Source organism: Meleagris gallopavo, chromosome 10 (assembly GCF_000146605.3).
Source record: "Meleagris gallopavo isolate NT-WF06-2002-E0010 breed Aviagen turkey brand Nicholas breeding stock chromosome 10, Turkey_5.1, whole genome shotgun sequence".
In the NCBI taxonomy this organism is placed as follows: Eukaryota; Metazoa; Chordata; class Aves; order Galliformes; family Phasianidae; genus Meleagris; species Meleagris gallopavo.
In genome coordinates, this window is record NC_015020.2 from 22,649,150 (window position 1) to 22,664,593 (window position 15,444).

The 15,444-nt window shown below is 41.6% G+C and overlaps 1 protein-coding gene across 2 annotated transcripts in view; it reads right to left on the reverse strand.

Annotated features, from left to right (window-relative positions):
• Positions 1-10,707, reverse strand: part of LRP8 (LDL receptor related protein 8) — a 64,627-nt gene extending 53,920 nt beyond the window's left edge. For both annotated transcript variants that reach the window (XM_019618754.2, XM_019618753.2), the window contains exon 1: positions 10,449-10,707. In XM_019618754.2, the coding sequence (XP_019474299.1) occupies positions 10,449-10,692 (244 nt within the window). In that variant the 5' untranslated portion in view covers positions 10,693-10,707. The remainder of the gene's footprint in view (positions 1-10,448) is intronic.
• Between the last annotated feature and the right edge of the window lie 4,737 nt (positions 10,708-15,444).

A 15,444-nucleotide genomic window follows, 5' to 3' on the forward strand; every position in this document is an offset into this window, starting at 1 on the left:
TGAATTCCTGCTCAAAGGGGCGAAAAAGGATGAAGAACTCAGAGTAGAAAAAGCATTCAGCAAACAACCATATACTTAACCACTTTTAAGATATCCTCACTCTAAAATACGTTTACATGTGCAAATAGAAATTCTGAAAAGGCTCTGCTGCTATTAAAATTGTATCTCTCAGAAAGGAACATTTCATCTTTTATATACACACAAAGAAACCCCCACCTGTTTCCTTTTTTAGACGACAGTATAGACAGCTTAGGTGGTATTTTAATTGAATTTGCTCAGGCTGTTGCACAAAAACAGTGGTGTGTAGACCTGTTGCTGAGAACAAAAGGTGCTCCCCTGCCATCCCTACCTTCCCTTCATTACACATAGCCCTGCTAGTTCACACAGCTCAGCTCCAAGTCTGACTCTCACAACATGTCTAGAGGCAGGAATTGAAATAAAAACATAAATCATAAATTCTAGCAGAATTTAGTATGATAATTGCTATTTCTTGTTCACATTCTATACACAGCCAACATACCTGCTGAAATGCTCGAATTACATATCATTTTGTGTATGTGCACTCCTACATATATGTATAATTTTACTTGATTTTAGTACAACTAGGAAAGAATGCTTCTTGCCTCACAAGGAGAAGCATGGTTACATTCACGTCAAAAATGACTATTTACTACCTCTGTCACAAAACAGAATTCACAGCCTTCACACAATAACTCAAGTCCTATAGAATACTACACTTAGAGAACTCCAGTGACACAGTAAGACGCCTAGTCTGGCAGTATAAGCTGGAAATAGAGTTCATTAACTGGCATTAGTGCACTCATACAAGAACGCATACATGTGTGGCCTAACAAAACTACTGACCTAAAGCCTCTTGTATTCTAATACAAAAGGTTCTTAACATGGCTTACTACGTTAAAATACAAAATGGGGCGAGTTGAAATCTCTCACTCAGAATACAGCTACTGCACAGCATCCTCACTAGAAGCCCTAGCTTACTAGAGGCCAGAAGCTATTACTAAAGCAAAGAGCTGGTTGAGGCCCATGGCAGCTGTGGATGTCTGCTTTACCCCACAAATGTGCAGGGCGAAGATGTACGTGAGCCTCACACTGCAGACAGCGCTGCCAGCGAGGTGCCTCACCCTGGGCACAGTCATTTCAGAGAACTAAAAATCCCCAGGGCAAGGTTTAAGTTACATACATTATCTACCAAAGCATGCAGAGGTTGCATATTAAACCAGTCTTAATCATGATCCTAATCCTCAAGGAAGCAGGATGGAGTATCACGAGACCCTCATTAAAACTGCAGACAAGTTCAGTGGGAGCTTGTCCTGAATGGAAACATGATCCCACAACTGTACAAGGAGACAAAGACAGGAAAAATATCTATTAAGTAAAAGGTGCAATTAGGAATCAGCTTCAACCTACAAGAAACCCATTAAAACACAAAATATTTTAAATGTGGAAAATGTTGAACAATGCCATTTCATTTTCACTTCTTAAAATATTTTCCTCACACTGTAATTCATCCATTCAAGAAAGGGCAAGAGATTTGCTTTCTGCACAGGTACAGTGCAATGCTGCTTCATTTAGTTGGCAACATATTTCAGTTTTCAAATTATGACTTGCTTTTGATTCCCAGGAATTATTTTCTTTTCACATCAGCCACAGTAATTGTGGTTCTAATCTGAATTTCAGAACACAAGCAGGAAGAGAATGGAAAAAAAGAAAATCATTGGGCTGTAAAAAGCTGCTTGAGTATTTTTGAAAGCCTCTTCAGTTTTTACTAGTTCAATATTGAGGGGCTTCCAAATAACTACACACACAAGGCCTTCATATGCTCAACCTTCACTTGCCTGCTTCTTCTCTCTCACTGAAGTAACTGCAAGATTAATAGTAGCCATAAAAGGCAGCAGCAAGCCCTTTTATGGCTGTTCCTGTTTACAAACTGCATGAACACATTAAACCAATAGGAAAAATATTTAAATGCCAACATTTAAATATTTGCAACAGTCAACTAATGAAAGCTCAGAGCTGACCTGGAGCATCCTTGGAGGTGTTCAAGGCCAGGATGGATGGGGCCCTGGATAGCCTGGTCTAGTACTAGCTATGGAGGCTGGTCACCCTGCAGGTGGCAGGGGGATTGGAGCTTGATGATCCTTGAGGTCCCTTCCAACCTAAGCTATTCTATGACCCGAGGCATATGGACACTGCAAATGCCAAATCTTGCAAAGTGACTTTATTGCAAGATTACACTGCTTAATAAAAGAGCAGCAAAAAACATCTGAAAAGATCCAACAAATAACTTCTATTGGTTTTCCTACTGGCCTAGAACCTCTGAAAAGGTCACTTTTGAAACTCAAGCTCTAACCACCTTCCATCGAAGGAAAAATAGGTTTTCTTTAAAAGGGTATTACTTGAAAGTTTTTAGCACTGGTAGAATTGAAGCACAATCACTGCATACCCTAAATTAATTTACATCTCTAGGTAAGTAAAATGCTGAGATCACCAAAGCCATGGAAATCATCAAAAAGGAGATGTAATTCACTGCCCAACAGCCACAGATAAAGTTTTCCTGCTACTAAGGATAAACAGCTAGGCTTTGAGTTTGCTGAATTTGCTTTGATGTAAAAGGATAATTTCATGCTTCAATAAAAGGAACAGGATGCAAGAAAAGCTAGATTAGGTTTCTCATCTTGTCCAAGATTTCTTGTGTTAGTACCTACCATTTTGTGTCCTTTGGGATATTGAGGTCAGTTTGGGGTTGCTCAACAAGGACCCACTTGGACTCATTCAGATGAGGTACAGTGATAAAGGAACCAGGGGCACTTGTGAAGAAAGTATACACTGGCTGAGATAAGATGACTGAAGTAGAAATATTTATGAGTATTTGAAGAGTTACACATACTTAGGATAAAAAAAAGACTTTTAAAAATCTTTACCAGAAGATACAATCTGTAGGGAACTATTGGTCTTCTATCCGGCCTTGACAAGTCTCATCCATCTCTAGAGTATTGCTAATATATTCACTGAACAGAATTTTTAGGAGTCTGAAACCCTTCATAAGTAGACCTGGAAGGTAAGCAGCATACAAAAGACATAAGATATTTTTTATATTACATTTTGGATGTGATGAGGCTTTAATAGAGGTTAGTGAACGATGAAAAAAGTTGATTCCATTTACAGAATTGTCCAATTTCCTGGCAAAACAACAATAGACTACACACAAGAAGAGGCTGAGAGAACTGTGTTCAGCCATCAGAAGAGGAGGGGAAAGGAAGATTTTATTGCTGCCTTCAACTCTGAAATGGGAGGGGACTAGACAAAGACAGATTGTTCTCAGATGTGCACGGTGAGGCATGCTGCAACAGAGAAAGTTCAGGTAACATCCAAGGATTTTTTTCATTAATATAGGTAGCCAAATGCAAGAACAGTGACCTGTTTGCAGCAGAGGCCTGGACTAGATGAGCCCCAGAGGTCCCTTCTGTCTTAAATTATTCTGTGACTTTGTGGAAAGATGATATGGGGCGATTTTATTTTATTCTGTCCCCACTGATTTCTTCACTTTGACAAATCAAAAGTTTTTGCCATTAGTCCCACAAACTCAGTCTGAGCCTCTGGAAAACCAGACTGTCTTTTCTATGTCCTGCCACCAGGAGGGTCCCGTAGCTCCAGAAGCATTCCCACCTTCTGTACCTTATGCTGTATTTGTTTACAGATGCAGTGGAAACCTCAGCTGTTGTAATGCTCCCAAGGGCCCACCACACTTGTGGGGGCCCAGTAACCAGAGCACAGAAGCTGCAGGATTTTGTGCTGGCAATAGCCAGTTAGTGTACCACATGAGTGCTGTATAAATGAACACTTGTACATCTGACACTAACCTTATCTCACTTAATTCCTTGAATGAGCCCATAATAAATTCCTCCAACGGAATAGTCTTTAATTTATTTATTCCACTGCACATACAATTCCCCACCATCATAGCACAATACAAAAAGAAGATCTGCTCTTGATGTTGGAGGGAAAAAAAATCCTTTCTGTTTCTGCCCCAGGTTCTAAAACGTGGGATATGGCTGTGCCTGGATGATTTGACCTAGTTTGTTTGTGTTGGCTTATTTCTTTTTCTTTCCCCCCTCCCCCCGTTTGAAGTTCAGTGGCCCAGTGTACATGATAGCCTGAGTGAGACAGTCCACCCTTCTTCAAGATAAATGAATTCTCCAAGGGCAGGAACAGTCTATTAAGTCGCTTTCCAGAAAAGCACAGTAATGTAACCAAACTCAGTCAGACATGCACGAGACATAGATCAAAGATGAATAATATGGAAATAATTTCCTTTGGGGTGAATGGGAAGCTAGGAAAGGGTTGTGCATTTGGGGGTGAGCAATACTGTCAGCAATACCAACAATTGCAGAATTATGCTTTTGTACAACTTAACAGCAAACGAGGACCATTACATGCTGACCAGTGTTACAGATCAGCATACATAGCAGCAGCACATAAAGTGCCCAGGATCGTGGAAAATGTCCATTAAAAATATAACTGTCAAGTTTGGATACATCTCCCTGAACGACATGTACTTCAAAGTAAGAAGGACTGCATGAACTGACATTGTATTTCAAACCAATGTTCGCGGATTTCATTTTATATTCCACTTACCATTAAAAAATATATATCTATTTCTAGGACTGCTGCTTATTAAACCTGCCTATTAAACCATTCCTTATTACATGCAACATGAATTCAGACCTCCCTTTTTCTCTCTCATAACATCCTCCTGCACCATTCCGTATAATGACTTCTGCTCTTAACTAGGAGAATGTCACATATCTGATAAAGAAATAAGAAATGGTGAGTTTCTGCTGCCTGCATTCCTTGATCTCATTATATATACGATGTCCTTAGGCAAGAGTTTGCCAGCTCAGATCTTTACTTGCTCTATCCCTTTAATTTATGTTCCCATCAGTGCTGCTACTGTTTGCTAGCATTTGTTTTTATTTTTCTCCAGAGATTTTTATTTTTCATTAAATAATCAAACTCAGAGGAAAATTTAAAATTTCTTTCCTGTAAAAAAGCCGCAAGATTCTGTACCCATGTTGGAACAGCACTGGGTGGCTAACATCCATTTTGATAGAGGTCTCCTAGTTCAGTAGGATGAATAATACCATTCCCCCTTCTTCAGCTTCCAGAAACTGGATGGTGAAATAGCAAGGAATCTCTCATGTTTAAGCAAAACCTGTGCAGCACATGCCACCACCCCAGGATGGGCACAGAGTAGCAGTGGGCTGCTTTTAGTGAGAATAATGAAAAAGAGGTCTGTGGCTCCTCAGCTGGATGGTTTGTGGGGCCCTACCAGAGACCTCCTTGCACAGGCATGTTGCTACATAACCTAGTAGCAAACAACTGTAAGATCCTCAGGTGAACGAGCTGACTCTGAAGTCAAAAACATTTTCTGTATCTCAAAACAGATTCTGGTGAGGTACATGGGAATCGGGGTGTCTGGCTGACAGAGGCATTAACTCTGCTCCCACTGTTTCTAGACATTCTGTTCTCCTTTTTCATGATTTGTGGGAAGTTCACTGCATACAAGCTGGCACAAGAGATGAAACCCACTGTTGTTTCAGAACACTTTCCAATGATGGCAGTATTGCACCCACTGCAGGTTTTGCCTCACCCATAGGCAGAGAGCAGCAGCACTGGCTCATGTCAGACAGAGGATAAGCCTGCATCTCCCCTGGCTGCCCTCCCAGCAGGCATCCTGAAAGGCCTAAGTGGTTCATTTGCTTTACATACATGCAGCCAATCTTTCCTGAACAGAGACCTCCTGAGCCTAAAAAGGCTTTGTCAAGGAAGATGAGGCTGGAGTGTGACATGCCGGAGCATTAACTCTTCCCCTTCTCCATCAGCACTGCAGTGCAGCACAGCTAAACAGCATTTCTTTGTTCCATCTCACTCACCATCCCATTTCTTCTCATTTATTAAGCATGTATCTCAAAATAACTTTCTTCTCTTCAACATTACATTCCTCCTCCTCCTCCTCCCTCCCCCAGCCTCATTCAATCCAACTTCTTAAATTGTGCATTCTGTCCCTCCTGCCCTCTGTGGATAGCATAAATTTTTGAGTTTGTGTGGCTTTGCTTCCCCTGATCTAGGGGCTCATTCTACTTCCATGCAAAAAACAAACTAAGCCAAAGTAAAACAATCCCCTTCCTCCATCATTATTACAGATGATTACTGCAGAGAGAACAGCTCCAGCCCACAATATCTGCCTGAACAGATCAGCTTACAGAAGAGGGATACACTTATTTTGGAAACTTTAATATAAAATAAATGAGACCAAATAAACTCAGCTGCCAAATAATAGCACTGAAGAACTGACAGATGGCAGAACACTGAGCTTTAGCAGTGCTATTTGCCTGCTATGTGAATAATTTTCTTGGACAAACCTATGGATGTAAGAGTATCTTTAGATCAAGGATCTAGCTCAAAGAAAAGAAGAAATATAAGCAGCTTCTTCTTCATAATAACTCATTTTCAAACCAGAAGCCTGAACAACCATCTTTTCTAAATTCAGCTCATGTCAGATACAACAGTGAGAAGCCCTATAGATTCCATCAGTCGGGAACTCCATAGCCACTTACAGCCACTGCTCCCTGCCAAATTCAGTGGCTTGAAGAAAATGCACTTCGTGGATAGCAGGAAAAAAACCTGGAACCAAAGGTTGAACAAAATCAGGCAAGCTGTAATACCATCTTATCTATGGACACAATACATGTCACACTGTCGTGAAAACCTGTGGAAGGGTAACATCTTGAGAGAGGATATTTCCAGGTATAAAGCTGAGCAGTTTCAGGGATCTGAGAAGCAGTAGCAAACTAAGTAGGGATTTTTTTTGTTTGTTTACAACAACCTTTTATTTTTAACTCAGCACTAGAGGCAGGGACATAGAATCCCTAACAAACAGAGCCCACAAGGTATTTAAAAAATAGCTACAAAAGCATTCAGAGAATAAAAAGCCATTTAGCATATGGCTAGGTGCTGTTGATCTCTTTCTAAGCTGGAAATACTCCTCAAGTGCAACATTCAGCATTATCAATGCTCTGAACCTCCCTATTTCAAATGGACTATAGACAATGTCCCAGTGTTACATTAATTGAGGAAAAGCTCTGGAACCTGGCAGAGATGCTGGTAATTATGTGGCCTGTCCAAAAGCAATTGATTTTATAAAGTAGTTTGATCTTGCCAGAGGTGAGAAATCTCTATTTCCCATCCCAGCTCTTCCCTAGGGAAACTTCACAGTGCATTCTCCTCCAAAGGCTGTGCTGTATTTCCACACAGGAAAGTGAGACAGTCACAGTGGCCTGCAGTTACTTCTCAACCAGAAGGAGGAAAAAATAAATTAAAAAAATAATAATAATAAAATCAAGGACTGCTGGGAGAGACCTTCTAGGAAAAGTCTTACAGAAAGTCCCACTATGCATTCTGACTCTCGCTAGATTTTCTGTCTGTAATTACAGCTTTTTCCTTTTCCTGGTATGGCATTTACACATACAAAGAGTTTGGGCTTTTACTTTGGGGGCATACACTAAAAACAAAGCAAAATGCTCCAGTTTTTTGTTTAACAGTCTGCCAGGTTTATCATTCACTGCTGCCTTGAAGAGTGGCAATAGGAAGAGCTGCAAACATATGTGAATTAATCCCACAACCAGGGCAGTGCTTATGCATTATTGGGCTGATTCTGGTTCCTTAAGAGCAGATCAGATCAGCCTCTGAGATGACACATACTTTGACAAGGATACAAAACATCTGGGAAGAATGGCCTTACCATGCAAATTAAAGCCTATAGCTATCAACAGCCATAGGATTAAAACTACTTGATCTTCATCTGATTAAGTGTGAACCTCAGATCTGAATAATCACATAAAAGAAGTAAAGTTCCAAAATTCTACTTGCAGATTTTTTTAAGATTAGAAGGCAAGCTTTGAACTGGTACAGAAAGAAACATCAACTTGTTTGGAGAGCCAGCCACAAGTCAGGCATAAGCTTGTACTGAGCATCCTATAAACTTTGAGACATGAAGATCTTACATCTACCACATAAACTTGTAACAAAAGTTAAACATATTGTGCTGGGACAGCTACACACAAATACTGGAAAGAAAGGAATTAAAATTAAAACTAGCCTTAACCAGGCACTCCAACAGTGTAGCCAGCTACATGGTACGAAGGCACAAATCAGAGCAGTTCAACATGTGCTGGAAGCCCTGCTATTAAAAAACTCTTTATCCTCTGTTGTTAGAAACTGGGATTGTGGCTCAGGACCACCTTGATCCAGATGTGAAAAATATGTAAGAACAAAGTCCTAAGAGGAAACTTTACCTGTAACAGAGAGGGCTAGAGCATCAGAAGTTTCTGGTTTCAACAGAGAAAAGCACTCACTCATGCAAATTCCCTTTGGAAGCCAAGAGACCCTTCCTGACTGACAGATATGGATGTTATCTTCTGTGAATAGAAATGCTGCAGTTATAGGCCATAATTACATGCCACAGTCTCTGACCTGTTTTCAAAACTCTTGTACTAAAAATAAAAAAAGGCCAAATCAAGAATTAGTCCACACGGGCACTGTCACTTCCACAACGAATTCCTGATTGACCTGTCACAGCACACTGCAGAACTGGAACAGATTTCTGCCTGTGTCAAGGTGACACTGGCCCGCTCCCATTAGCAGCAGGGAGACATTTCAAGGGCCATTATTTTCCTGATACTACCTGAAAAGAAGAACCACTGCAGAAATGTAGACTTCAGTTTCATAGTAGGTTTCAAGCAGAAAATCAGGCTAAACTGAACAAATGACTTTCCTCTCAGGATGGCAGCCCCATATTGTACCAATCAAAGGCTCAGGTCAAGCGTCCTTTACAATACTTAAGTTTTAAAGATGATTTCCCCAGAGAAATAATGTAAGTGGGGAAAAATGGGAGGAATGGAAGACGATCAAGAAAAATCACCAGGGAACTAAGGGCTGCATGGTCTGTACCTTCTCCATGCTATGCCCTCTGCCAAGAGATTTACAGACAGCAACACCAGGGAATGGAGCTGCTTAGTTATGCAGCCCCCCTCCACACAATCAGGTAGCGGAAGGAGCATTAATAAGATAGCTTTTGACTAAGGCGGATGCAGGGTGAAAGACCAACACTTATAGTACATAAATATGCTAATGCAGTCACTGAAGTAATTTTTTCTGTAGCCAGTATATGGGTGCAAAAAATATTCCATTCATTTTATGCAAAAGATAAGCTTATTTATCTTTCTTAATTAGGGAGGGAGAAGGTAGAACAGGTACTAGGATTAAAAATAAAAGCATGGTTATTTGTGAAGCCCTCTACGTGCCAATAAAACACTTCCTCCAGCACTGTTTCTGACTCATGGGAATATATTTGTGAAGTACATGACTGGAAATTCAATAGAATGGCTTGTATAAGTTTCTTGGTCTGCCCAAGAACAAATCTGCAGATGTAAGGAAGCTGGTGTTTTCATTACAGTGTTCCTGGGATTCCCTTCAACTCAGCACCAGACCTTCACAGTTCTGTACTAACAGAGCATGGACAGAGGTCCTCAAAGAGCGAAAACATTACGTGCACTATATGGAAATCAAACATGTCCTTTTACTTACTGAATCAGTATATTTTTAAAAGGTGTTGTCTGCACTGATCATCTGTTATATTTACTCTCAGCTTTAGTTATTTTACTCTGCTCATCTTTTGTCTGTTATGTTTTTCTTCACTTGTTCTCAAAGGCAAAAACTAAAATAAGAAATAATAACACTGAGCAATGCCCTAGGAGTGGCAAAGTTCAGCTGTAGTGACAGAAGTGCTGTTTGCAGTGATGAATCCTAAGATGCTACCCCATGCAAAATGCTGCATTTGCAAAGGCCTGACCCCAGGCACACTGATTTCATAGTACTTGATTCAGACCTTACATGATTGCTGGTGCAGCCTCACAGACTAGGAAGCCTATACTCCAGGGAGCAACGGTACAACTTGTGGGTGTTGTGCTAACTAATGCCTTCTGATTCCCCTTGGACACCCACTTCTTATAAGCATTCTCTTTCGTGAGAAGACTGATCAGGAATCTTAATGCACCACTGCTGATCACAAGCCCTGAAACTATGCAAACTGCAATAGTGCTAGAAACGTTTCCTGTTCCATTACAGACAAAAATATACCTTGTGTAGTTCTATCTGTATCACTGTCTGGAAAATTGGTATACTGGAACATTTGGATGCCATCTGATTCAAATGACCTGAATCTTTTGTGTGTTTAATTTCTGTTACAACAAAAGCTGAAGTTTAAACATCATCCTGTGAGTGTTAAGAATAACACCTTCCATTTCTTAGCACTCCATACTTTGACAAGACAACGTGTCTGAGGAACACCACTTGTCTGTGCTACTCACTGCATGCTGCTTCTGATTCATCCGACCCATCAGAACATTCTTCTTCACCGTCACACTTCCACCTATCTGGGATGCAGTGCCCGTTGTCACAAGCGAAATCCGACTCAGCACAAGTTTTCTTTGCTGCAGGAAAAGAAAAAAACAGACAAAACTGGATGTGAATATCAGCACAACAGATCACCTTCACTGCATCCAATCCCACGAAGGACAACACTGATTTCCCCACATCAAGAGAATTCAGCATTGCTTCTCCATGACAGAAACACTCAGGTATTGAGTGTTCCTTTTCTCTAAAACTTTTATTCCTCAATTATTCAAAATGAATCTACTCTTGTGTATTTTATTCCAGACAGTAAAAATATAAATAAATCAATGCATAAAAATAGGGATGCTCTTTATCAAAATAAGGATCTGGGGTTTACTACAAAACATTGCTGCTTACATGGAACTGAAAGCGTGCCGCATGATTTACAGACAGGTAAGACAAACAAGTCTCGCCTTTGGAGTACTACGATCTAACAATGTTTTTATCTACACAGTCTATCATGGCTTTTTTTAGTACGTCTGTCACCTATTAGATGATCATAAAGCACTCCTCCAGACAATAAACATCATTTCATTAAACATCAACTCAACACTCTTTGCTTTGCTTGCATTAATCTAGGGCTTGAAAAAGATGCAAGGCAGGAGGCTCAAGCAATTAACAGATCTATTCCACTGTGCTGGTGGTGCAGCACACTCAGCACCCTTAGTACACATCAGCATTATTGCACTGCAGCAGAAAGAAAGCAGGCTACAATCTGGCCTGTTCAGCTCTTGGCCTCAGTGTGTACATGATCACAAGTCACTGCCTTTTACAATGGTGTGGCTTTTCTACAAGGAATCCAATTGAAGAACAGATCAGCTGACCAACCAATTCATATAGCAGGTGGTGGCAGGGAGATTTGTTTCTTCCCTTCTGCAAAGCTGCTCACAATCTAATAGGATCACAAGAAAATTCAGGCAGTAAAGGACACCTGGAGGCTATGCCCAGCCTCCTCCTCAAGACCAGGCCAGCCCTGAGGTCAGACCAGGTTACTCATGGCTTCACTCAGTCTGCTTTGAACATCTCAATCTCAGGATGGAGACTGCATGACCTCCCTTTGCAATCTGCTCCACTGCTTGCCTGATTCCACAGGGAGGCTTGTGCTTGGTACCTACTACTCAATGTAAGTCATATGTACACATCATGGCTTCATCAGCATTTCTTCCAGCACACATTCTCAAAGCATTAAACACAACAACTTACCCTCCAGGGCTTGATCTGACTTTTTTCTTATTTTTTCTTACATAAGCACATGCTTACAAGCCCGTGACCTATGCAGGAAGAGGGTCATTGCTGCATGAGGTACTGGGGAGAAACCAAGCATTCATGCACTAACGTGAGACACAGCTTCCCTGAACAAGCATCGAGCAGGAAAACACCACAAAACACCACTAAGCAGCTGTACAACCTCTCAGGATGCACTTCATAAAGAGAATATGCATTTATTGCCCCTTCCCACTGCTAAATGAACCATGTTCTGAATCAAATGGACAATTTGCCCTTCAGTCATTTAGAACCAAATATTACGAACAAATATAAAGAAAAACCATAGAGGCCAACTGCTTTACAAGAGACCAGTGACAACAGGAACCCAGTCTGATCTTCCAAGGATATTGCACGTCCATTATCAGAGGGAACAGACCTGCTCCTCAACACTTGTGCAGCTGGCTATCACGGGTCACTTCCGATGCATTTATTACATCAGATTAACTAAACTAAGCTTGCACGTAATGGTCAGAAGCTCATACCAGCTGCTGATGGGATACGAGTGCACAAGCAAAGTCACAGCATCTCCCTGCCTGCTGCCAACCTGAAGCTCAGCTTGCTGTTAGAGGAAAACTGCAGCACCCACAAATGAAACAACTGTGCGTTTTTCCTGAAACAGTGACAAGTGTAACACTAGAGACATGAGACATTTCATTTTTAAAACTGGTTTAGTATAATACAAGCTCTCTCAGAATCATCATGTCTTGCTTCCATCAGAAATCTCTGGTCCTTGGCTCATTCCCAAGAGACTGTGACCCAGCGACCTTTCCACCTTCACCCAACTTACTCTTTCTCCATCAGTCTGACACTCCGACCACTTATTTCCAGGACATGCAGACACAAGCAAGGGGTCAGCAACAGAAAGGAGGGTAACAGGCAGCCCTCCCACCCTGCAGCACGGCCAGCCTGCTCACAGCAGATGGTAGCACTGATTGCTTTGTTCCCCCGACACTGCTCTTGGGCAGCACAATTAATAGATTGCCAGGATTCACAAAAGGGAGAGAAACACATTGCTGACATTCACAGGGCATCCTTTGAGGGTGTTAATGTGCTCCACAAGCAGAGCCCCTCTTTGCAAGGCAAAGCTGTGCCCAACCACCAGCAGCAGAGAAAGGGGACCCTGCCCACACGCCCACCCAAGGGTCCCACAGGCCCCTGCCTGATACATCAGCAAGATAAAAGCACATTTGGTCCTTTGTTTGAATCTAAACTGCCTGATCACTTAAAGCAGCAGGCTAAGAGGCAGAAGCCCTTAAACCATTCTATGACTATTATACCTACATCTACCATTTCTTATTTTGCTGCTTTTTATTATTTATATTTTAAATAATGTATTGTTATTATTCTTATTATCCAACACATTGGGTCACGGCTCTGCAAAACGCTTTAATTAAAATATGCTCTGCTTTGTGTTGCAAACAGCAGCCCGGATTATTCAAATTGCAAGAATACTGAAGTCCTGTCATTTCTCACCACTAACGCAAGACTGGAATCACTTTGTTTTCAACCAGATTCCCCTTCTGGCACTCAATCCTTGTGTCTGTGCAATCACGGCACAGGCAGGGAGCAGTTAATTAATATATCAGCTCTCTGTCACTTTCCTCCTTTTCTTTTTCAAGTCCAATAACCTCTTCTATTAATCTCCTATGTTATACACCTTTCTTCCATCAATTCTCCATAAAAAATTCATTCAGACCCACACCATAAATTGTCAGCGGTGCATTAAAAAGTAAAATAAATAAATACCTCCCTTTTAGACAGTGGGGAGGACACAGGTTCATTCTATGGTTTCACCTGGCTCAGAAATAGCCAAGCAGAATTAATTGTTCCCCTGAGACCTATTTCCTTTGCTGTAAGCAGCACAGGCAGCTCTGCTCACATCTCTTCCAAATGAACATAAGCAAACAAGAGTAACTAGTCACAGCTTCCCTGTGCCTCTGCTCCTCAGGGGGCAAACTGATACCTGGAACAAGAAGAGAGAAGGCTACTGAAGCATACATACAGTCTTTCATCTTCTTCCCTGCTTGGATACAGGGAGTGACACCAAAGAGACTGCACTTCTTTTGGCTCTTGCTCCATTTGCCTTTGGTACCTGCATTTCCTTTTTCACATCTGCAGCTGGGCAGATACAAAAGGAGTTCCAGTGTAGAAGTTAACTCCTGTGCATCCACAGGGCTGATTCCCAAGGGGCTGAGCACTGGGCGAATTTCCAAAGCTTGGTTAGAAAGGAATTCATTTCTGCTTCTCTTCTCCCAGTAAAACAGACAAGAGAGGAAATAAAGCCATGACAGAAACACAAAATAATGCACTGAATTTTAACAAATTGCACTAGACCAGTACGGTCCCTCATTTTGTAAAAATGTCCTTCTGTTTTCCATTACTTGCATCCCTTATCCCAAATTGAAGGTGAGGAGTCAGATTCATCCCTGGAGCAAATAAGCAGCAGAACTTGAGGTGACTGGTTTAGAATATGAACATTTACTGAGGGTATCCAAAAAGAAGCAGTCAGTGGGGATATGTGTAATTAGAAAGAAATGCATACTGAAAGGAAAAGGAACAAGTACTGGCAATGAGAAGGGACTGGATGCTCTACAATCAACTTCTAATTTCAAAAATACCTGATGTGTCAAATCCCAGACATTAAAACCAATCAGGTAACTGAAACTAATTTAAGAGGTCCAAGATTTGTATTTCCATCATCTTACTAATAAAATCCAAATCCTATCCCCGAAGCCCTCAGTCACTTCACTTTGTGCGTCAGTTCCAGAAGCTTTCTGGGACAGGAACATCTTTTATGCCTCATCTTAGACAGTAAGCCCTCTGTGATTCAATTCTAATCCACAGCCAGCCTAAGGAGCATGCTAACCCAAGGGGACCTGCAGACTGAGACGTGCCTTTCCCCCCTCACAAGCAGCTGGCCAGTTCCCACCAGATCTGAAAAGATGGGGGTGCAAAATGTGAAGATTCTACTCCTACACATTCCATACAATCAGTAGCTGAACAGAGAACAATCAAAACTACTGCCCCACAGAAGGAGGACAGAGCATGGCCTCTGCCCACTGGCCAGGCGAGGCTGCAGCGGTGCTGCCATCCTGCAGTACAGGCTGTTGCAGAGGTCTCCAACAAGATTAAAACAATCAGAACTCCCAGACACTACAATCTTGCTTTCACTTGTTCTGCTGCCCTCATATGAATCCTGCTCCTATTTTACTTCTGAATCAGCAGCAGGCTGTCCAGTGACTGCTATCTAATCTCACCTGCAGCTACTTTCAGCCTCCTAGGAGAAAACCATTTCACCCAAGCAGCTGTAAAAACAGAATAAAAGGGTATAAAATGAAAATTTTGAGAGACTAAAATACCTAACCCTGCAGGATGTGAGAAGGGGAAGGGGGTGGTAGGCCAGAAAGAGAAATTGAAATTCATGAAACAGGTTTCATTTCACGCTGGGAAACTTCAATGGCAACTTTGATCACTGGCGTACCAGAGACACTGACAAGACTCCATGTGAGAAGAAAAGCAGCATCGAGTTCAGGGGCTTAGCTTGGTCCCAAGGCACCAGCCTGCACTGCAACAGCCACACAGCTCTGCCCAGGACAGACCTCCTTGTTAGGGCTCATTCAGCCATTCTGAAGGGTCTCAAACTGG